The sequence below is a fragment of the Bombus impatiens genome, unplaced genomic scaffold (genome assembly GCF_000188095.3).
Source record: "Bombus impatiens unplaced genomic scaffold, BIMP_2.2 scf_0647, whole genome shotgun sequence".
NCBI lineage: Eukaryota > Metazoa > Arthropoda > Insecta > Hymenoptera > Apidae > Bombus > Bombus impatiens.
The window spans coordinates 1,486,871-1,509,269 of NT_177066.1; the positions used below are offsets into that span (position 1 = coordinate 1,486,871).

General features: G+C 42.4%; 3 protein-coding genes across 5 annotated transcripts in view; all 3 read right to left on the reverse strand.

The window, feature by feature from the left end:
- Nucleotides 1-6,394, reverse strand: part of LOC100741633 (protein diaphanous) — an 11,848-nt gene extending 5,454 nt beyond the window's left edge. The window contains exons 1-10 of the mRNA XM_024369934.2: nt 6,181-6,394; nt 5,849-6,088; nt 5,235-5,317; nt 2,568-2,750; nt 2,182-2,480; nt 2,058-2,078; nt 1,131-1,440; nt 663-1,009; nt 187-478; nt 5-66 (exon numbers count right to left, since the gene is read on the reverse strand). Of these exons, the coding sequence (XP_024225702.2) occupies nt 5-66; nt 187-478; nt 663-1,009; nt 1,131-1,440; nt 2,058-2,078; nt 2,182-2,480; nt 2,568-2,750; nt 5,235-5,270 (1,550 nt within the window). The 5' untranslated portion in view covers nt 5,271-5,317; nt 5,849-6,088; nt 6,181-6,394. The remainder of the gene's footprint in view (nt 1-4; nt 67-186; nt 479-662; nt 1,010-1,130; nt 1,441-2,057; nt 2,079-2,181; nt 2,481-2,567; nt 2,751-5,234; nt 5,318-5,848; nt 6,089-6,180) is intronic.
- Nucleotides 6,395-9,203: 2,809 nt separating this feature from the next.
- On the reverse strand, nt 9,204-13,522 carry LOC100745061 (protein PAT1 homolog 1). Of its 2 annotated transcripts, none has more exons than XM_003492042.4 (9): nt 13,370-13,522; nt 12,526-12,720; nt 12,027-12,438; nt 11,814-11,920; nt 11,212-11,714; nt 10,836-11,046; nt 10,543-10,746; nt 10,142-10,405; nt 9,204-10,053 (listed from the first exon to the last, which is right to left on the reverse strand). In XM_003492042.4, the coding sequence occupies exons 1-9, from the start codon at nt 13,406-13,408 to the stop codon at nt 9,796-9,798; spliced, it is 2,193 nt and encodes a 730-aa protein (XP_003492090.1). In that variant the 5' UTR covers nt 13,409-13,522; the 3' UTR covers nt 9,204-9,795. The 2 variants fall into 2 exon arrangements, with proteins under 2 accessions (XP_003492090.1, XP_024225705.1); XM_024369937.1 differs by lacking the exon at nt 13,370-13,522 and adding an exon at nt 13,057-13,077.
- A 309-nt stretch (nt 13,523-13,831) lies between these two features.
- LOC100745182 (43 kDa receptor-associated protein of the synapse homolog) lies at nt 13,832-21,263 on the reverse strand. Of its 2 annotated transcripts, none has more exons than XM_003492043.4 (10): nt 18,799-21,262; nt 17,836-18,052; nt 16,921-17,072; nt 15,957-16,103; nt 15,650-15,809; nt 15,355-15,555; nt 15,158-15,256; nt 14,858-15,049; nt 14,524-14,723; nt 13,832-14,435 (listed from the first exon to the last, which is right to left on the reverse strand). In XM_003492043.4, the coding sequence occupies exons 1-10, from the start codon at nt 18,834-18,836 to the stop codon at nt 14,228-14,230; spliced, it is 1,614 nt and encodes a 537-aa protein (XP_003492091.1). In that variant the 5' UTR covers nt 18,837-21,262; the 3' UTR covers nt 13,832-14,227. The 2 variants fall into 2 exon arrangements, with proteins under 2 accessions (XP_003492091.1, XP_024225710.1); XM_024369942.2 differs by having other exon boundaries at nt 14,294-14,435; nt 14,505-14,723; nt 18,799-21,263.
- Between the last annotated feature and the right edge of the window lie 1,136 nt (nt 21,264-22,399).

Genomic DNA, 22,399 nt, shown 5'->3' on the forward strand with positions numbered 1-22,399 from the left:
GAGCGGAAGCGGTGGAGGTGGCGGTGGATTGGCTATTCCCGGTGTGGACGAACACTTCGCGCCATTCTGTGTGCGCGTATCGTAAATCAAAGGAGGCAGTTATTACTAATTGACGTAAATTACAAACGTGGATTACAAGCAGAAATCTGCGTTTACTCGGCCGAGCGAGTTTAACGGGAAACTCACAGCGTTAACACCGGTCGATCTCGCTCCTCCTTGTTCCAGCTCCCTAATCTTGTTCTCCGCGTGTTGGAGTTTCGCCTCCGCTTCCTGCTTACTAGCTATGGCCTCTTCCAACTTTTGCGATACTTCGACCAATCGTCTTTCTTCCTCTGCCCGCGATTTCTCGACCAACGTATCAATCAACGGTTGAACGTCGATTTGAAAGCGCTTGGTTGCGCTAAAATCCGGATCACAGCCTGAACGGTGCAACACTATTTGCGATACGCATTCTTCTATCAGTTTATAGTAGGCCGGCCTGTTGGAGGAAAAAGAAAAGAAAAGGGAGGGAAAGGAGAGCAAAGGAAAGCAAAGCATAGGAAAGAAAAAGGATGGAAGGAAAACAAAATAGTAATAGTAACGATGATAGAAATAATAAAAAAAACGATATCGATGAGTAAATGTAGTATAACAGCATGCAAAAGGTTGTAGCTCTTTCCTACCTCACCAGAGCATCGTCTCTGACGAATAAAAGATGTTGAAGTATCGACAAAAAATATGGTTCCGCGGATGTTTCCATCACCATATTTTTAATCACTTCGAAACAATCGTTTACATCGTCCAATTCCAATCGAACATGATCGAATCGTTGAACAAATTCTTCGTAATCTTCCTCCTTGTGATCATTGAAAATTTTTAGATGTCTGGCCAGATCCTCGGATTCGTTCTTTTCCAACGTCTCTAAAATATCGGCCAAGCCGACTCGCATGATTTCATTTCGCAAATGCAATCTAAAGTCTAGTTCTTCGGCCGAAGAAATGATGGAATTGATAAGTTGAAGGCACTCCACCTATCGAAAGAGCGTGTCATCGGATTACGAACCAAACGAGAACGAGAAAGGACGAAAAGAGCGAGGGAAGCGAAAGAGTCTCGAAGATTAATCGGAAAAGACAGGAAGAGAAGAAACGTACCCGTAAGTTCTCGTTCTTCTTGTTCATCAGGCCCTGTACGATCGGTAAAAATCTTTCTCTTCCTTTGAATTCACCGTTCATGGTGATCGCGTCCAAAACTTTCTTGTGGCTGTCGCTCGAAATGAGACAAACCGCGCCAAGCAATTTCACAGCTTCGGACATGACCGACGGTTTGGTCGGCTCTAACGATCTGGCTACGATCGTGAGTGCTTCGTGATGAGCCAACATCTCCTTTATGCCGACGGTGTTATTCATAATAGCCTTTAAACATCGGATGCATTCGTACTGTATTCGCTCGTACCGGTTGTCACTGTCACAGAACATGGAAAGGCATCAGTGTAACGTCATCTGAATCTGTTACAGCGAACAAAATAAAAAATAAAAATATAGTTCCGATAAGCTACAGTCGAGCCAACTATTCGAAAAGAAATCGCGAAGGAACTGCATTAGCATCCATCATCGTGGAATGTTCGAATAGACTAATTTCGAATGGCTCTCGATTTTCGACTAGTCGACTAGCGCTATTGTACAGAGCATCGCATAGGCAGATCATCATGCAATTAAATACCGATCGTGAGTTGATATTACACGTTTCCTAGTTTAACTCTAATCGTCGAACCTTTGAAAGGTATACTTTCAAAATAAATAATAAGATAATTAATAAATAAAAAAGTATATATTGAAAGGAGCCGATTGTTGGCATAGAATGGATAGAATATCATCCAGAAGTTTATGTTACATACATATGTATATGTAGAAGGTGTATTGTACGATTATACACGTATAGGATAGGCACGCGCGCTATCATACATACTTAAACGTGCACCAACGTTAATATCGAAAGCTAAAAAATAAAAAAAGGAAACGATGCAGAAAAATCTATCTTGCTAATAAAATTGAAGCAAATAGTATTTTTACATAAATTACCTATCGTAATATATGAAGGCACTGCAATAGAACAACACGAACATTAGAAATTCTTAGTCGGACAATATCGAATACCGATGCTATGACACAACGCAACGATGTTTTTTTTATCGGTAATACTTACTTCCGATAGCATTCGTTGAGCGTCGCTAAAACCTGTTTCAATCCTTTGGTGCCGAATTCTTGAACCCAACTCAAAGGATTGTTCGTCAACGCTATTCTTAACGACTCGATGCAGTTGTAGATTTTGTTGACGCTCAAATCGGGTTGCGCCAAATACTGTATGTAATCCGCTGGTTTATCAAATTTTGATCTATTCTCCTGTATGCTACCTTTGTAATGCAAAACCAGCATCTCCCTCTTCTTCGTTTCCGATTGCTGTCTCAAGGGCTCTTTCTTCTCCTCGGTCAGATTCATGTTGGCCTGTTTTTCGCGAAAACTTGATCATCTCGAAAACCTCCACGCGTGTCCGGATAGCGGTCGTCAATCGAGAAATCGACCTCAACTCACCAACATCTCCTCGAATTTGTCGTTCACCGTCTCTTTGTCCATTCTTTCGATCATACAACGTTGTTGTTCAATTTCATTGAAATCGTCACCGGAATGGGGTCGTGGTATAGTGTTGTTTCCCGAACCACTTCTGACCCCACCTCCACGCCCGGACTTTTTTGGCCGGCCGAACCATGTGTCCAGCTGAAACGAAAAATTAGAAAGAGATAAAACGAAAAAAATATTCGAACGATCGCGTTCGTCGCCGTTCTAATACGACCGGATGTTTTAACGCGGAAGCTTGGCACGCGCGTAGCATTTACACGCGGCGCCGGCGTTACGTTTCAATTTCCAATCGTACATCGTCGTTCAGCGAATTGACAGATAATCGTCCTCCGTCTCTGTATCAGCTTCTTCCTCGACGATAAACAGTTTCGCTTCTCGATATCGAGTCTTACCCAATCTGTGATCATCGGTCGATGTCTTCTCGTATACGGTAACGGTAACGATGCGCTAGAACCGCGCGACTCATCGGAGCTTCTCTCTCCGAATCAGATCTCCGACAGCTTCTACCGCGTAAAAATTGCCGATATCTCTTGCCACTTCTTACATCGATACTTTTCAAATTTTTCAATGTACGATCCAATCGAACACGACGTTATCGCGATATTACCACGATCTTTCTCAAAAAGATATCTTTCGCGATAAAGAGAACTTCATAAAGTCGACGATATTCGCGATTATTCGTCGCACGAGGTTTCTTTTCACACAGCGGTAAATAGAGACAATGCGAGCGTATCTCTGGCTCGGATAGGCACTGAATCGTAGAGCGAAACGTATCCTCGAAGTAACCTCGCGAGCGGATGGTAAGATCGAGTTAACGGCATTAAGAAGAGCGAGTCATCGAACGGGTCGAAAGAAGGGAAGTTTGAGATCGCGTTAGTCAGAGTGGCGGATTGGAGAGACGCGCGTGCGTAGTCGGTGTGAGTCTACCCACGACCGGCCGAGTAGATCGTCGTCGTGTCATGTCGCGCATCGGTGTTTACACGTTCGCGCCTCTCGATGCGTTCACCGACGGATTCAGACAACCAAAGGTTTCTTCAACCTTCCTCGCGTTTATCGCAACGCTACTTTCTCCCACAATTTCAGTCCCTTACGATCGTTCCAGCGCAGTTCCTTTCCTTTTCTCGTCTCGCCAGAGTTCTTTCTCTCGCTCTCCGATTCTTAACTTTCGTTCTTTCGCGTAAAATGAATAAACGCGTGATTATTCCAATATCGATAGAATCGTATTCGTCAGCCTCTAAGAAGAACCGAGTGTCGACGATTCTCACGTTCGGTGTCTCCTACGTGATACTTCTGGTTGTACGTCATAACCGCGAATAGCTCAAGGTTGCGGCAGTTCGTATAAAAATGTGGTCTCAAAATGATGGAAGCGTCACTCGTGCCACAAAAGGTATTACGTTTCGATACGACTTTGCTTTCAAGACCCACGTCTAAACGCTAACCTTCCTATTGACTATAAAAACTGCAACAACAATTCGTTGATAACGCCGAACGTGACAAACAATAAATATGTCGACGCAGAGTCACATAGTACGAGAAACGAAATATCTTTCGCGCGTGCATGAGATCAGTTGTGCGAATAATCGATGATGTAATCCGCTAAACTGACAGCTGACTCTACTTTCCTTTAATTTTTTCGTCCATTGTCTCTTATTCCTCTCGTTCCCTACTTGTTCCTGCGTCAGAAGAGCCAACTGTAACCGTTCCCGTACGTTGTACTTACTTTAAATACCAATTCTCGATTATTTATACATCAACCGTTAGAAATAAACATAGCGTAAAGCGTTAGAAATCTTTTGAATTTGTGGAATGTGAATGATGGAAGAGGGAAAACCGGTTTTTATTCGTCAAACTGTTCTAAAATTCTTGAAAATATTGGAAAAGATCTCAGTTACAGTAAAAGAGATGAAAAAAGAACGTGGAAAGGAACGAAGAAGGAGATGAAGGGAATGAGAGAGAGAGAGAGAGAGAGAGAGAGAGAGAAAGAGAGAGAGAGAGAGAGAGAGTGGGGTCAGGGGTATGGAAGCGACAGAAACCGATATGAAAAAAAGATGAAATGGAAAGAGTCAAGGTATATCAAACTAAATTGTCGCGTCCCTGATAGCTTGTTACCTTGTCCTAGTATCTCATACGTCGTGCATTACGCTTTCGTGGAATAATTGTCTTTTCCGTATGCGAAACAATTTACCTTGAACGATCGTTGTGACTCATACGCGACGACACTGTTATTTTCGATTACAACGGTCGAAAACTCGACCACCTTTTCTTACTTATTCAGTCGGAATTGAAATTTATTTTGATTTAATGCCTTTTCCGTTATCGCGTTGCGCCGCAAAGAAACTGATAATTATACGGCAGGAAATGTAACATATATACTTACATGCGTGTACGTATATACACCGTATCGCTATTTCGCGTTTGACAAACGTATATGCATATTCCGCTACTGAAAAATATTCTAATTTTGTCTTTTCTACGTTTTCTTTCTCTCTATTCTTTTTGTTCATTTCTATACATGTGCATATACTATAATGTTGACGTCACGCGTTAATTTCAACTTGGTGGATATATTTTGCTTTTTACATTTTCATTAAATTTTCTAACTATCAACAGTGAAATACTTACAAAACCTACAGATGTTTTGTCTTTCCTGTTGGCCATAGCTCGATCTCCTTCAATTGTTACCTTCTATTGTACATTTTTCTCCTCTGTAAGAAATATAAAGAACTTTGTATAAGCATAAATCTTTAGTAATGGTCTCTACGTATCAACGACATAGACTGCTTTATGTCGAAATAACTACTTTACTGATAACTAGCTGTAATTACTTCAACTAATTTCAGTTAATATTTTAGCTGATTGTACGTGGTAATGTTTTAAACTTGGAAAAGCAACAACAGGTGGTTCCAGAAACCAAACTACTACGTATGATTAAATGATAATCAAATATCATGTACAATATCTCTATATTAAACTAAAGTGTAGTAAATCAAAGCTAGTAAATAATGACTATCGTTCTCGACCCTTATCTTTGATTCCTATTTAAGCGATGTAAATTAAATTTTAAACGGATCAAGCTGTTACCAAGCTATTCTATACAAAAAAATTTTCTCAATATGAAATATTTGCTGAAAATGAAGATACCATGAAAGTAGTATCAGCAAAAGTAGTTAATTCCGATAATACATTTTACTTGAATATAAAATGACCTTTTTTACACAATTGTTTTGAATGCTTACCTGATTTGATTTAAAATTTTATTCACCAAGGGATACACTTTTGGTAACCATAAATTCAGCGTTGTTCGCATTCATTCGTAACTTGTATAAAATTAATTCGGCGAACAAACTTAATAATTTGCAGTAAACCATAAGAAAAATACTTGCAATTTCTTGAGCGAACTAAAATGATCTTTCCACAGATAAATATTCATTTCATCCGTTATGACAATGGAACACCTGCCAATAAGATACAACCTCCTAAGGAGAGAAAAATTGTCAAGTTATTAACTAAAATTTCTACACTTTCACGCAAAAAGGTAATGGACTATAAAACGCTGATAACGAATTACATCGACTAGGGAAAGAAAACCGTCACATCAGTTAATATTCGTTAAACGAATAACCGTACCACAACGAGTAGCATGCGGAGAAACGTTGCTCGAACACCAGCGCCAATCAGTAACGAACCGCAAATGCTAGTTTCGCCGCAAACACCTATCTGCGTCGGTATTGTAGAAATTCTTTTATCGCTATTGACTGCTGCCTTCCTCCTATAACTCTCTTGCGTATTATATTCTAACGGTAGACGCGTAACCAACGCCAAACGATATTGTAATACTCTAGTAATTGTTACATTACATATAATCTATGTATGTATTCCTTATTACTTACATAAAAAAAACATTTATCTATTCATAGACTCTCTCGTATTACCGTAGTGTGAAATGATATCGAATAACGAGTTCTATAGAATGCAAAACATTTATTGGTTTATATAGATTTCATTAGATTTAAACCATATCAGTTCTGTGCATACATATTAAAGTAGAATTATTACCGCTGATCACATTAAAAATGTATGTACAATGCGCGATTTCACTGTTATTCGTGTACCGAACTACTGCTAGGTAGAAATTGATGAACGAATATTAATCCTTCTGGAAATTTCTCTTTCCAAAAAGATAATTTTATGTCTGAATTCGTTTCTACTAGTATCGCTCGTTTAAACACAATGAATGCGATGTTGCTATAAAAATATATCTTTAATGAAAGATAAAACGACTGTTTCTTCGATTGATTCGATCTAGTTTACGAAATATTAAATTTTTCGTTTTCTTATGGTATTTCTTATTGTATTTATTTAGAAACATGCACTATAAAAGAGAAACTGAGTTACTATCTCACACGATATACATACTGACTATTCGTAGTTAGATATTATGTACATAAAATTAACTTCGCGGTTGATTTTAGTCGATATACGTATGTATACATACATATATGCGAGGGGTTGTATGTAAATAAATACATACATAAATCTACGCGTATGTGTCAACGATAATTTGTTAGTTAATATGTATTATACATGCTAAACTCGTTTCAATGAAATAATAATCAAAGATACATCTTTCGCATTGTTGTACAGTACGTACGCGATACTTTTAGCAGACGACTGGAATAAAAAGATATACGCGTTTCGTAAGATTATATGCAAGGGATAACGCGAATTAAACTTTATAATACAGTTTAATTTCAAAGATTAAAAAATTTGTACAGTCTCAACAAATATCTTTCATCCGAGATTAAGAAATCGAAATGTGCTCGCTTCAACTCGGTAATCGGATCGTTATTTTACAAATGACAAGGATATATCTAGTTTCTTACGAAATTTCAACCAGCCTCGGTCCACCACGTAAACAATAGCTTTTCACAGTAATAACGTGTATTACCTGTTGTATCGCGGTAATTAATTCATGGATAATAAATTTACAAAATTACTATACCGAGGATTTAAAAGCTCGTGAAACTTAAAAAACATTTTTGATAGGAAGAGAAAGTAACTGGCAATGTTTGAAATTACGACCTTATACTACAGAAGGAGGGAGTGTTATGTCGGGTTGCGATGTAACGCTATACATAATTTAATGTAAATCCGACATATGTATTAATTCTAACTCAGACATGTCGAATCACTTGTTCATTTCACGATCGTTTATAGACATTGAAAAATAATGCAATCTTTTTTTGTATCATTTTTATAATTTTTTCCCTTTTTTCTTGCAAAAATGACGTAATGCTATATCGCGGAAGCGAAAACTATACTCTTTTTCGCATCCGATTATAAAATATATGAAGTCATTCATTCATCAGAGTCGTTCTATGTACAAGCTAAATGTACATAAGAATTTATAAATATATACTGCAATAAAAAAAGTAACCGTTTATACTGTGCACCAAAGGCCATGTCGTCGTATATTTTAAATCGCTTTCCATGCTTTTGCTAGTTGCCACTATAATTCTTGCGACCATTTCACACTAGGTACGCAACATTTTATTCGATAATAATCCTGCTCTTAAAATACGCATTAAATCAGTTGCAAACGGATATTGTGAAATAATTGGCGAATACACGACGGACAAGACGAAATCGTTAAGTTCGCGTGTCTCTGTAATGTTCACGATATAATTATACATACTACAGACCCAAGTTTTCAATACGCTAATTGTTACATAAAAACATTGCCATATTTCAGCACTTCATATAGAAACTTACATAATCATTGCATATATGACTCCTATACCTTTTCAAAGATACGACGCAAACGAATGAACAATCAACTATTTTCGTATATAAATGTCAATCTTACGTAAAGATAAAACATTATCTTATATAATTAATCCTGATTAACAAATAACTTTATCGTAGCATACTGTTTCACATTCAAAATATTATACGAAATTAGTAAACTACCAGTTACCTCAACGCAATCTCTTTTTATCTTTTTTGCAAGTTTATGGATTACGGGTACAGCATTGCCATTTATCTAGCAGAAACACGCGAGTATGTTTTAGTTCGAAATAAAGATAAAAAGACTGTCACTCTCATTCTCCTTCTCCCCTCGTTCGCCGAGGAAAAAGAAAATTAGTAAAAAAAAAAAAAAAAAAAAAAAAAAAGAAAAAAAAAAGAAGAGGTCTCGAAAAATCGAAGTAGTAAATAAAAGATCATAAGACGAAGGATTAAAGTTTGACGATGATAAAAAATTTATCAATAGTGGTGTGTTCACTCGTAAACGCGTCAGTACGAATCTATATTATACGAGATAGAGTTGACATAAATTAGAGACGTGTCTAAAAGCGTGTCTAAGCGTTCTCTGGATCGTAGCGATGCGAAATTCCGCGTGTCACCGGTGACAAAGTGGTATGTTCACCTTTTTTATCCAGCTTCCCCCTCGAGGAAGCATCCCGTCCCGGATGATCGACATGGAATATACGAAAAGAAAGAAAGAGATGAACAACGACGGAAAGGGAAGGAAGGAAATATTCTCGATAAAAGGGAGTATTTGTTCCCACGTCTATCGAAGAAAGATATAAATTCAATTAACGAACGATGATAATACGTTCAATAAAGTTCTTAAAGTTCAAACGCAATTTAAACAATATACCGTACACATCTACAAGACCGCGAGGTATTATGTTATAATAGACATAATATAGGAATTGGATTTCCGTTTAAAAAAAATCATGCTAGAAATATACTTTACAAAAGCAAAAAAGGGAAAATAGGAGAACGACGAAGAAAGAGCATAGGAAAGTATGATGTGTAAGTTATGCGTTGAATATGTATAATCAATACCTGCTTTACGTAGTAAACTTAGAAAAAGAAAAATTATAAACACCATACAAGATATATTAAGCAATAACCGCGTTATTATCGATATAATAAATACCGTTATGTTTGCAAATAAACGCAAGAGGCATACGTTTATTATGTGGAATTTGGGTATTGATTATACTAAAATATTTAGTTATATGCAAGAAATATTTGATTAATCTTAACCGTTGTAACAGTATTAAAATATTTGCGATTTTCCTTCAGTGTAATTTGTCGTTCAGTTAATAATAATAATGATAATAATAAAAAGCAAGTTTTAATGAAATGCCAAAAAATATCTAATAACGTTCAACTATCGAGAAGGATTGGCATCAGTTAGTAGAAGTTCCAGAGTTGTATATCTCCCACATTTTAAATGAGATAGTCGATTTAAATGCTGATTGAGCGTATTTGCAGCAATCGGTCGACAAGGTGCGACACAGGGTGGAGTTTCACCAATTATTTCGATGATGTTTGTTATGAAAGATGACCAATCCGAAGACGAAGAATCATCCGTGGTATATAATTTTTCTGCTTGTTCGAACATCGAAGCAATTACAGATACACCAAACTAAACAGAAAAGCGTACAAATGTAGAAACCGATGTACAAAGAAATGCGGAAACTTAAAAGGTTTAACAGTAAGATTAATAAACAAACCTTATTTGTCAGTGCAAAAGCTAAACTGTTGTTCTTGATTGGTTGACTAGCGGAGTCAGACAGCGATCGAGCTAGTCGAAGTATTGTACCGAAGTTGTGTACGGTATCGAACCAACGTTGAAATTCCGAATGCAGACTCATCAATAGATGGGAATCTCTACGTCCTATCATAGCTAATCCTCGAAATATCACATTCCATATTTCTTCTAATTGATTGCGATGTTCCGTTACATTCAAATATGGGAAAAACCTCAGTAATAGCGTCTGTGGCAAACAATGATATTGGAACGATAGAGACATAGTTTCAATAACGAGAAAAACAAGTTTCTCTCTTTTCCTTGTTTTTAAATATTCCTACTTTTTTTTAACAGCATAATATTTCATTCTTAAATCTCACTTACCTTTCCTTTTCGAATACTTAGCATGCTTGGTAATTTATCATCTTGTATTAACTGGAGAAAAGCCGATAACATCATATTTATTAAATCTGTACTGCTTTTCTTATGATTATTTGCTTCGTTTTCGCCTTCTTGATTTTGTTGTTGTTCGTTAAGCAGAGCCAAAGGATTGTGCAGATCTTCTAGTCTCAATTGGATTATATATAACTGAAATTATAATGGTTCACGTAATAGATGCTTGCAGATAACAAAATAGAACGTTTGCTAATTAAACGGACGAGAGAAAAAGCTAATACCCTTTCAATTTCCAGTAACAATTGCCTTGTCCGTTTCGTATCTTTTTGTTGTATTTGAGTAGTTAATTGAGGATCACTATTCGGTACAACATCCATGTCAATGACTTTTCGCGGTGCAATAACACTGGCGAACTGTAATTTTCCCAAAGAATTTTCAAACTGTGCTGGTATATATATGGGCCTTGAAAGCACATGTGGTTGTTCTCGATCCCTGGAAATACAGGTAATAACTGCGGTGATAAAGAGATCAGGTGAAAACCCCGAAATTGAGAGAAATAAGAAGAAACAAAGCGAGAGAAAGAGAGAGAGAGAGAGAGAGAGAGAGAGAGAGAGAGAGAGAGAAAGGGAAACAATGAAATAGAAGAAAAAGATTCACCTGGAATCTCTATGATAACTATTATTATTGTTATTGTTGTGTTGCTTTTTATCTTTTTGTTCTTGATTTATACTCTGTCTGTTTCTTCTGTCGCAGAAAACGATATAATAATAATCGTCAACATATGGCTCGTTTGTGTTAAGTTGCAATAATTGAATATTAATTAACCACTGTTTCTCTCGACTACTCATGAGACCGGCGTATTCATCGTATTCTCCCGAACCTATCACACCATTTATTCCTTGACAGTGATGATTATAATGATATTGTCGCTGATTATTTCGATCATGGTTACGATGATACTGGTTATTCTTAAAAAATGGTTGATGATTTCCTTGTTGTTCCCCATGGTGGAAAGCTCTATTTTGATTTCTTTGATTTCCAGAATGCGAAAAAGAATGTTGCTGTTGCTGATGACCAGTCTGATTGCTAGAGAAAGGAGGTATTATGCTATGGTCGGCTCGTAGAAATGGAGGAGGACATAAATTCGAAAGCGGTGCTTGCTGCAAAAATACGATAGATTTTAGTAAAGATAAAAAACTTTTCTTACGAAGCATTTCTGAAAAGATTTACGTCGAAGTAACTGTAAAGATAAAACTTACTGGTGGAAAATTATTGCAAAATGAATTATGAATTGGTTGCCGCTGAGCAGTATGTGGGAGCATCAAATGTGCCGCTAAAGGATATCTTAATACATTTCCAGTTTGATCTATGGAAATAAATGCGTTGGTTTTAGAAGAAAGCAACATGTATTTGTGTTTGTATTTTCCGGATTCGTCTGTGTTAAAATTTAATCATTGCGAAAATGTACTTACTTGGTAATAATCTAGGGTGCTGTAAAAACTGAGGATGATGAAATCTCACGTTTGGTGGTAAAACAACAGGATGCGGAGGTGGTATACCCAACCCCGGTGGGAAGCGCGGCGGTGCAGATAAAGATTCAAACAAAAGCGATCCATCGGATTTCTGTTGTTGTTGATGTTGTTGCTGCTGCGTCTGAACAGGTTTATTTAATCTAGGTGGTGGCCTGTTTGCAATTAATCCCTTTTCTAGTTGTTCAACCGTACAAACATTGGTTAATGGGGATGTTAAGCTTAATGGTGGTCGAAGTTTAGGAAGGGATAAGTTGGAAGGACAATCCCATACTCCAGGGCGTGGAATGATACCTTCTTTCTCATCTAGTACCAAGTGGGATAAATTATCTTCAATATCTGTATCAGTTACATTCTGTAACAATAATCGTATCACCAAATAAGTATAGTTAGTTTGCCATTCGGTATAGATATTTTTTGTAAGAAAAAGATAAGCATTTACTTTTTTGTCTAAAGTACTTTGATGATGAGGACGACTGGATTCTGTAATCTCGGCAAGTTTTTCATGATCTTTCTCCCAATCGCCAATAGTAGCTTCAGAACCAAATGTTTCATCGTTTAGAGCATCGTATTCTTCCTCTTCTCCCAGATCATCTTCCTCGAATGGACACCCAAGACCATCCTCTAAACTGTTATTCTGTATAAATGAGAGAAAACAAGATAATTAAAATAAAATAAACTAAAAAGACACGTTACTATTAGTAAACTATCGTGGATAAAAATCAATTCTTTCGAGCGCGAGATAGACAAAATTTCGACAGGATAATGAAATAAAGGTACGCGAGTAGTAGGAAACTATTCAATGATCATTCGTTTTCCTGGCATTGCTGAAACGATAGGCATAGGAGTCGTCGAACGGAAAACTAGAACGAAACAAAGTAAAAGAAACATTAGGACAATAATAATTAATACGAAGACGGTAGTGTTAATGACCTTTGAAGGGATCAAACATTGGCGAGGTTATGCGACGTACCTCCATAACGACTCGAGGAGGTATCTACTACGTGCTTTAGAAACGATATACGTACGCATAAAGAAATAATATGCGAATTCAAAATATTAGAAATTTGGTAAACAGACTTTGTCGATTCATATATTGTAAATAAGATACTGGCTATCGAGGAACTACACGAACACTGTTCAATTCTTTTTACTCCGGGGAAACCACGACGCGATTCTTAGTGAAAAAGTCGTGCACAATCTCGTACTTTCGTCGCGTTGTTTTCCACTCTTTTCAAATAGAGTTGGGAATGTAAGGTTCATCCAACAGAAAAAGGCTTACTTACTGCAAGCGACGTATCAAAACCGAAAAAGAAGTCTGCCATTTGTTGAAATTAAATGTGCAAAATGACATGTTCTGACCAAACGTCAAGCGATACGAAATGCATCAGCTGTCATGGCGGTCGTACTATAAATTCACAGCTGTATTCTAGATGTCGCGGCCGTTCCTAGAAAAGCCATAGAATATTTACTACCTGGTGGCTAGAAGCTAGAACTAGACCAATGGGAAGATCATATCAAATTTTCTGTGTTTTTTTCGCTTGAATCAGCCGAAATAGGAACGTATCGCAATGCGAGTAGTGGTAAAATCGTCATCAAGAATGCGAAGGATATCGAGGCGTTTCTAGACTACGCGTGCATACGGTATTTATTACGCTAGTTATTTGCGCTCGATCATTTACTTTCAATAATTCGAATAATAATTTGAATGACACAAAAAAGGGGAGAATTATATTAAAAAAGACGAATGAATTGAATGTGCATTTTTATTGCCATCAAGTCTTTTTGAATCGTGCTAATATTCTTTAAATTTCTTCATCCTAATTTAAACGTTGAACGATGATCCACGCGTTAAAGAACATTAAGTCTAATCGCTTAATTGGCAGACTGTGCAAGCTCGATACTCCGTATACCCGGAAAATTTGAAATATAATAGGGTAACGTGTATGCTCATATGCACCTTCGGGCTCGGGATATAGGAGTGGGCGCGCTTGCATTTGCGCATGCGTGTGTTCCTGCGTTTGCACTCGTGCGAAACGTTAGCGGTGAACGACGAACGTTGTCGAAGAGCGCGCGCGTTATCGAGCTGGAAAACGAAATCGCAAGTACTTAAGTAAGTAGATGCAATCAAGGTATCGCCAGGTTTAAACGCTGCTAGTGACGTGACAGTCGTCCAACGTGGCTAGACTGCTGGCTCTTAACGACGCCAGACTCAAGGAACTGTGATTCAAAGTATTCATGCCGTGAGGATCTTCGCAATGCAGGTACAATCGTGAACTAACGGACTTGTGACAGTCGGGGCACAGACGTTTCTTCTTTTTGTCGCGTCTCTTCAAGATATCGTACGCACACCTGTAAATGACACGGTTGCGGTCTAAATTAGTGAGAACGACTCGAACGAAAGGGAAGAAGGAAATTTACGTTTTCGATTTCGCTTCACCTGGCATGCAGTATATGGGAGCAAGGCAGCGCTTCCAAGGAATCGGCTTCGAGGCCGAAAGGCTCGTTGCAGCCACCGCATCGCAATTCTAAATCTTCTTCCATTGCCGTGGCTAATCTCTCGTGATGAGCCTTCTGCTCTTCGTCTCCGAGAGAACCGTAAATTCGCGAGAGCCTCGATCTCACGGTTCTTACAAGGAACTACGTTCCAGAAAAAGGACGAGAACGGTGGCATATGGTGGGACGAGGGTTGGAACGGGAGTAGAAAAAAAACAGAAGCGAGTTGATCAGTGAAAAGTAAAGGACCGAAGAGACAAGGATGGAAGATCTCTTACCTTCGCACCGACCGACCCAGCTACTTCGAGCAGCCTGGTGTTGAATTCGAGTGGACGACAGTTACATATTTTGTGTTGGAGTCGAAGAGCCTCGAGACACCTCGCGGCACCGTCCATAGCTTCCATTTGGCAGAGTCGATCTCCGGTCGCTGCCGCGGAACCCATCGCGCTCTCGTACTGTCGGAATGCTTTCTACGACCGATTCGATACGTAACACGCAACTACGTGTACCTATTCCGTTTGTTTACGTGGCAACAATAAATCGTTCTTCCGCTTTTTATACATTTTACGCGTACTTACATTTATGTCGGATTTTTTCCTATAAATATCTCCCATTATTCGTATACTTCTGGCGTAGCTAGCCTGATCCCCAGAAACAAGGGACAATCGCGTTGCCTCCTACGAGATAAAGAGCGAAAATTAGAATAGGATATCGGATAGACACACGGACGGTTGTGGATCGGAGAAGGTCAGGAAGATCAAGTTTTACCGCCTACCGAACAGTAATCGTGGGCGTCGCCGAGTTCTCCTTTTTTTCGAAGCGCCGCTGCCATTTGAAGGAGAGCCGCCCTATGATGTCGGGAGTTTAAGTCGCCTAGTTGCAAACTTCTCGATAGGTCGTACGCTCTAGCCGCGTACCTGGCGCTCTTGTCGGCGTCGTGTAATCTGCAGAACAGCTCTGACAATCCCACGTATACCTGCGAATCGATAAATACGGGGTACACAGAGACGCACGCACGTACAGACACACAAACATCTTGCGTCATAGTTATCGAATTTCCAATTGCTTACCTGCAATTCCAACGACGGGTCCTGAATCGAGTGAGCAATTTTGTGAGCTCTCTGAAAAGCTTCCAAAGCTTTGCAAAATCCTGCTAATTCCAAGTGAACTCTGCCTACGGTCAGGTGAACCAATCCAGCAGTCGCGCACTGGTCGCATTCATTGTACAAGCTGCGAGGTAACGTACAGATAGAATAATATCGTTCGTATCCTCGTCGAGTCGACGAATCGATCAATGACGAAAAAACTCGAGAATCGAAAGAGATTCAAAGGATTACTTATGGTACTTATAGCGAATAGCAAGAAAGAGACGGGTACCTATGTCTGGCATAATCCAAGGCCCTATCGAGCGCGCCCAATCTTTCGTGCGCTCTTGCCAGATTTAAGTACGCTTCTGCCCGCATGTTCGGCGAATCCAACTCCTCGGAAATGCACAACTGTTTGTGCCCGAAGTCGATGCTATCTCTGAAATCATCATCAACGTGCATCGATGTACGCATCAATGTGTACGACGAGGTATCGTTATCGCGCGTATCGTATCGTTATTGCTCTCGCTCTCGCGGTGATTCTACTCGATCAAGGTCGAGAGTTCCATTCGCGGAACGCGTAAGAGAAACGGAAGGAAGATCGTAAGTGGCGGGAGATGGAAGTGCGCCGAATGCCCTTTTAGCGGAGAACGAGCGTAACGAGCATCCAAGAGCAATAGCGAACAATTTGGTTGGTCGAATGGCTGGATTTTTTCTCGCATCTGGCTTCTGGCGTTTCGTCTCTCGCTTCCGGAGAGACCAACGAAACAGCTTGATTTCCATGTCAAGGATTTTCGAAGTATCGCTACGACTTACCAACTAAATACCGTCTCTTGTTTACGGACTCTCTATTAAGCTCTTTTCTCTTCCTGGTTCGTAGTTACAAGGCTGACGTAAAGAAACAAGACTGACAGTGCCTCTCCATAACGGTGAAGTGGGTTGAACAGCCTGGATAACGGGTGCCTTTCGGCGAAACAACCCGACTCGTTTCCCTCTTTTCATTCATCTTTCTTCCTTCTCGTCCGACTCTCGTTCTTCCTCCCTCTTTCCCTGCCGTCTCGTTTTCCACCCCCGTTCCCATTTACTTCGATATCGGTACTACTCGTTCGGAATGCAGGGCGTATTTCGACTCGAATAACATACAACGAAACGTTTCGGAACAACGTTCGAAACGTTCGAAGGAAGAAGAGAGACACTAGCGTTATAGAAGGTAGGTCGAAGCGTGGAAGCATTCCGTTCGATCTTTAAATACGTACCTATACTTGCCCCAATCCATATAGGCTTGATACAGATAGCCGAGAAGAGCGAACTTATCCTCTCGTTGCCTGATGTTCTTCAATGCACCCCTCCATTTGCGAACGGCAGCCTGCTGTTTGTGAGCGCGATACAGCTTCAAGCCTTGTTCCACCTGAAACAAGCGAATTCATCGCGGAATGCGGAAATTCGTATTCGTTTGGCGGAGTAACGGTTATTCGCGGCTACGCTCGCACCACCACCGGAAACAAAATCGTTCGCGTTACGCGTTCCAAGCTCCGTTTCGTTGTAGCGTCGCGCGTAACATCGCTAAGCTAAAGCGACGAGGGAGAAGGTCGTATCGATTCGGCCTTGAACTTCCTCCACCGGTGGTTTAAGATCCGCCGATCCCGTGTAACATAAATAGCGCACGGTCGACCTCGACGATACCGGAGGGAGCAAAGCGATCAGACTGCAACGCGGCAACGTGTAAACGCAACGCGACTAACACGCTCGACGAGTTTAAGCGTTTTAAGCGTTTTTCCGATCAACCGGAAACCCTTTCCTTCCTGACTTATTTCTCCCCTTTCTCCGCTGTCACCTCTCTTTCCCTCCTCATCTCCTCTCTTCTCTTTGCTTCGCTTCGCTTCCGTTCTATGGCCGTTGCAATCGCGCGATCGTTGGATACACGTAGCAAGGATGCGAGAACACGAATATACACGGATCGATTTTACGGCTAGCGTGACTGGCGATCACCGTCGCGTGCACCTCGTTCGCGTTCTCGACAATGACCGTGAGCGAGAGATTGGCAGAAGGGGCCAAAGGGACATGCAGATAGGAAGGAAAGGGGAGAAGAAAGAGACGACGGTCGCGTGGCGGTCTCGAATAGCGATAAAAAGTCGCGGTCGCCTGGAGATAGAAAATTTGCGATGTTTTACCCGTCTCCGAGCCATGTGCTGGTCCAAGCGACGTCTGCAGCCTATCAGACATTCCCAGAGACCAGAGCCGGACCTGCCGTTCTGGTAATGGCCGTTTCCGTTCGAATTCTGATGACGATAGTCGTCTTCGGTGAATTCGCAGACGTCTAGCGGATGCCGCGACCCGTCCGGACTTCCCAGCAGAGCGGTTGCGGAGAGTTGATGACTGGCCGGTCCGCTGTAAATTTCCAGCAACGATTCAGAGCGTCGTTCAACTCGTCGAGCGTATCGTTGTTTTTCGATTCGCGGACCGAGCGTACGACCGCGTCGAGATCGAGGATCGTGCCTCTGTCACGCGGTTACCGGAGACAGTTTGGCGTCGTTCCAGCCATCGTGTCTCGATTTTCTTACCGCCAACGCCTATCTACGTTTCGGATCAACGTACCACTGCATTGCGACCCTTAGCCCTTTTTATCTTCCAGCTACTACTATCTTGGAACGCGATCGCGATTGCATCGTCGGCCGAACAAAGTCGACGTACGAGCGTACGACGTATCTCATTGACGCGACGCGACGCGACGCTTCCCCATTGGTTGTAGCAGCCGCAGCAGAACAACAACAACAACAACAACAACAGCAACAGCAGCAGCAGCAGCAACAACAACAGTTACGGTTATGGCGGTTGTCAGCGTTGAAGAAGCGCGCGTGTCCGATCGCGAAATTCCGTTTGCCAGCTTGAGACGAACGACCTGTGTGCTAGTCACCGTGGGCGAGGCACCTGTGACCTCTTTTCCTGACCTATATACCAACTTGCCGAGTACCGCCGCGGTACCGCGACAATTGCCCCTCCCCTCCCCTACCGTTCCGTTTCCTTCCGCGTTTCGACTCTCCGGAGAGAAAGCCGAAACCTATTTCGAGCGAGCAAACGAACCGTTTATTCGTACTTGCCGTCCAAACGAGTTTTTCGCCCGGGTCGATACTTGCCCGAGGTAATCTCTCGAAGAGACAGATTCCCACGACATGATTGCTTTTGTTTTTCCTCGTTATTTCGTCCTCCGGTATGGATGTTCCGATACTCTCAGACAACAAGAGCATATCAACTTCCCCCGTCGGCAGCGGCATTGCTCCGACGATGCTCGCGAGTCGTCGTCCCGAAACGGCACAACATATCCCTCTCGTTACGTCGTACCGACGCTCGATGTGCCATCACGAGTGTACGTCTCGTCGCCTCGACTCTTTCGGTCTCGCGAGTCGTTCGGATCTCGATTCGACGAAACGTTCGAGGAAGGAAATCCACGGCTGGTCGGCGTCGGTGCCGATCAAACAGAAATTAGAGCGATGTTTTGAGGTAGCTTCTTTTAGCGACGCATCCGTTATACTTGAGTTTGGACGAGTTGTTTTTGCGTGTCGACGGAGTAAATTACATTCGCGCGATTCGGAAAAATAGAGTTTCTGCTTTCGCGAGTCTTTGTACTTGCGTTTAATTGAGCATCGCGCGTGAGAGCTCGCTTTCCGAGAGTTTGTCCAGAAGGAAATGAAAGAACTTTACGGTAACGACCAGAGAGGAAAGGATGGATAGATGGAGGATAGAGAGAGAGAGAGAGAGAGGGAGAGGGAGAGAAAAAGAGGGGAGTGGAGAGGGGAGAGTGGTAAAGGGAAAGAACAGAGGAAAGGAAGAGAGATTGAAACGAGAAGAATTAGGCCACAGGGGTGGGTGGTAAGTATCGCGGAATGGGATGTATTCGACGAGTGCCAGGAATCGAGCCACGCATAAAGGGACCGACTATCAAGCGGTAAATAATTAACGTTCTGGCAATTTATTCTCAATTCGATTATCTTCGTACGGCCCGATCGACCATATCTTACCCATCGAACGATATCTCGGAAAGTCACGACTCTCGCGCTTTTCTATACTATATACTTGACTCTTTGTGTTTCGCACGCTTCCAGCGTTCCGCGTCTTACTTCCCCTTCTATTCGAACTGATTATCGTTAAACGCATAACATCCTATAATCTTTAATGTAGTAACGAGACATGTACATAGATAGATTGACGCGCGCCGCTGATCTTCGCGTACGTACTCGCGTCTGAGTGCTTGTGAGAACCGAAGCACGCGTTGTGTATGTGCGTGTATAATATATATATGTATGTATGTATAGATACGTAACAACTATTTGATATCGAACACAATGGTACTAAAGATAAAGCTAGAACACGACCGAAAAGGTTCGGTCGTAACGCGTCGCGTTGTTAACTCGTTCGTTTCATCGTCCGAGAACGTCGCGTCGTGTCACTTGCTCGATCTCGATCGACGACGCGCGATGCGTCGCAACGAGCTACGTAATCGACACGGCGTATTTCTTTTACGATGATCAGGTTCTTTCGTTACAGTTTTCCTCAGGTGATTTTCTGATCATCGGTTCGTTCGTTTCTTTTCTTCATTTTTCGTCATCTTCGGTCTCGTCCTGCGAAGGCCGATCGAAAGTTGGTCGTACGCACGCACGCGCACTCACACACACACACTCACATGCGACTCGAAACTTCAGACAGTCGAAATGGCAAAAGATTCGCGCGGGACCGAAGATTGTTCGTCTTATTCGCGGCGATCGACGCTGCGACGCCTACCACGACGCAGTCACGAGTTTGGTAAACGCAATTCTGATACCGATCGTCGTATCAAGGGAAAACTCAAAGCGGTTCTGGATCAAAGCATCGAACGAAAGACTTCGAAACGAAGGAGCCGATTTGAGATCGTAACGGTAACCGTAATGGCGACCGAGATCGGTAGAGAGAAGATAGCCGTCGACGACGATTTTTAGCGCCGATTCGGGGACGAGGAGAACTTGGCTTTCGAATCTGCCGCTCGTTCCAAACCGAAAGGTCGTACGCGTTCGGGATCGAAACGCGTTCTGCGGCGTTTCGGTTTCGTAAAATCGGTAGCGGCAACGATCTCGCCCGATTCAACACGGTCTCCAGATGTATCGTAGTCCGACACGGTTTTTCCCCGTGTCCCCGACCGAATCTCCCTCTTATTCTCCTTCGCGACTTGTCTCGTTCCTTCTTCTGCTTTTTTCTCGTCGCTCGTCACACGCCACTCTCGCCACCTCTTCTTTCTTATTTCTCCCTCTTGTTGGCTCGTCTCGTGTCGTGTCGTCACGCAATCTCGAGAGGTATCCGTTGGACGATCTCGAACAGCGTCGAGAGCGCGCGTCGCGCTTTACATCGACGTACGAGATGCTCCGAGGAGCTCGGAAACTCGGTCGAATCGTTCCGGATCACGACCGGATCCGTTGTTCGACCGTTCCCGAACTGTCGGGAAGATATCGTCCTCCCGTTGTTACCTCGTGTACGCGATCGCCTTCTCGCGAAAATCAACCGGCAATGGTCGGGGTAGAACTGTCGCGCCCGAGCCGCAGCAGCCCGCAACACACGACCCGACCGATTCTCTCTTCTCCTTCCCAACCACCTCTCATCCCTTCGCGAACCCCTCGCAAAACCCCTCTTCTCTCCTCTCTCTCTCTTCTTCCACCCCCGACCTGTCCTCTCTTCTCCTCTCTTCTCCTCTCAACCCCTCCGCTTCCTATCCGCCTCTCACCAACACTCCCCGCCGTTGCTCACCTCACCTCGCCTCACCCCTCTGCCACGCTTTCCAACACCACCCTACCCTCTTCGCCTCGCCACCCTCGCACTGTGCTCTCGCTTTTCTCCTCGCCTCCTGCCGCATCGCCCTGCCACGTTTTACCTCGCCTCTCCTTTCCACCGATCATTGCCATTCCCTCCTGCAACCCCCTGTTCTATTCTGTCCTCTTTCTCTTCCTCTACATGGGTACATATGCACACACACGTACACACACGTATACTAATGCGCGATGAAGCACACGGGAACGGAATCTCTTCCGTATCCGGCAACGGCCCATCCCTACGTGCTTTCCGTTCTTCCACCTTCGTTGTAGCTACCAACAATTCCTATCCTATCTTCCCCTCTCGTAACCAGAGATTCGTCGCGCGTTTCGACGGTTCACCGAATCGACCTTTCATTCGATTCCTTTCTCGGGATACGCGGACAGAACGAACCGACGTGAATCGCACGAAAAATCTGCTTCTGCTCGCTCGAAGAAAGGAGCCGAAACACACGAATGAGAAGATATGAAATCGCGCGCGCGCGCGCTCGCCAATCTTCCAACTTGACCCGCGTTTTCCTAAAAATGGGCGAGGCATTGCCCTTTCCTGAACTTTCAGCTTTGCCGGATGAGATATCCCAGCCAACCGAATCCTGAAAGGAGAAGAGAGTGACCCGTTTTTCGTCTCGCTTCTCCCATCCGGATCGTTTGCCTTGCGCGCGATTCTCCCTCTTCGTTTTCGACACGATCGTCTCCGAGTCGCTCCGAGATTCCACGAGAACCGTGCCGTTCACGGGGGTGCGATACAGCACTACCACCCCTGCTACGCGTGTCAAACTTTCTCTTCGTGCTTAGCTACTTAACTATCCACATACGCACGCACGCACGCACACACACACACACGTGTTACCTCGACTCGGATACGCGTCTCTAGACGCGTCCGCGTCGGACGCCCTTACCCGCC

What these genes read in the sequence shown, in the direction of transcription:
- LOC100745061 (XM_003492042.4), bottom strand. Translation starts at nt 13,408, where the DNA reads ATGGCAGACTTCTTTTTCGGTTTTGATACGTCGCTTGCA. An exon ending in GTTTTGATACGTCGCTTGCA is followed by an intron (nt 12,721 to 13,369) that starts GTAAGTAAGCCT and finishes TCATTTATACAG; the next exon opens with AATAACAGTTTAGAGGATGG. An exon ending in AGTTATCATAGAGATTCCAG is followed by an intron (nt 11,047 to 11,211) that starts GTGAATCTTTTT and finishes CTGTATTTCCAG; the next exon opens with GGATCGAGAACAACCACATG.
- LOC100745182 (XM_003492043.4), bottom strand. Translation starts at nt 18,836, where the DNA reads ATGTCGTGGGAATCTGTCTCTTCGAGAGATTACCTCGG. An exon ending in GGAAAAAATCCGACATAAAT is followed by an intron (nt 15,050 to 15,157) that starts GTAAGTACGCGT and finishes AATCGGTCGTAG; the next exon opens with AAAGCATTCCGACAGTACGA. An exon ending in TCCCATATACTGCATGCCAG is followed by an intron (nt 14,436 to 14,523) that starts GTGAAGCGAAAT and finishes TGTCATTTACAG; the next exon opens with GTGTGCGTACGATATCTTGA.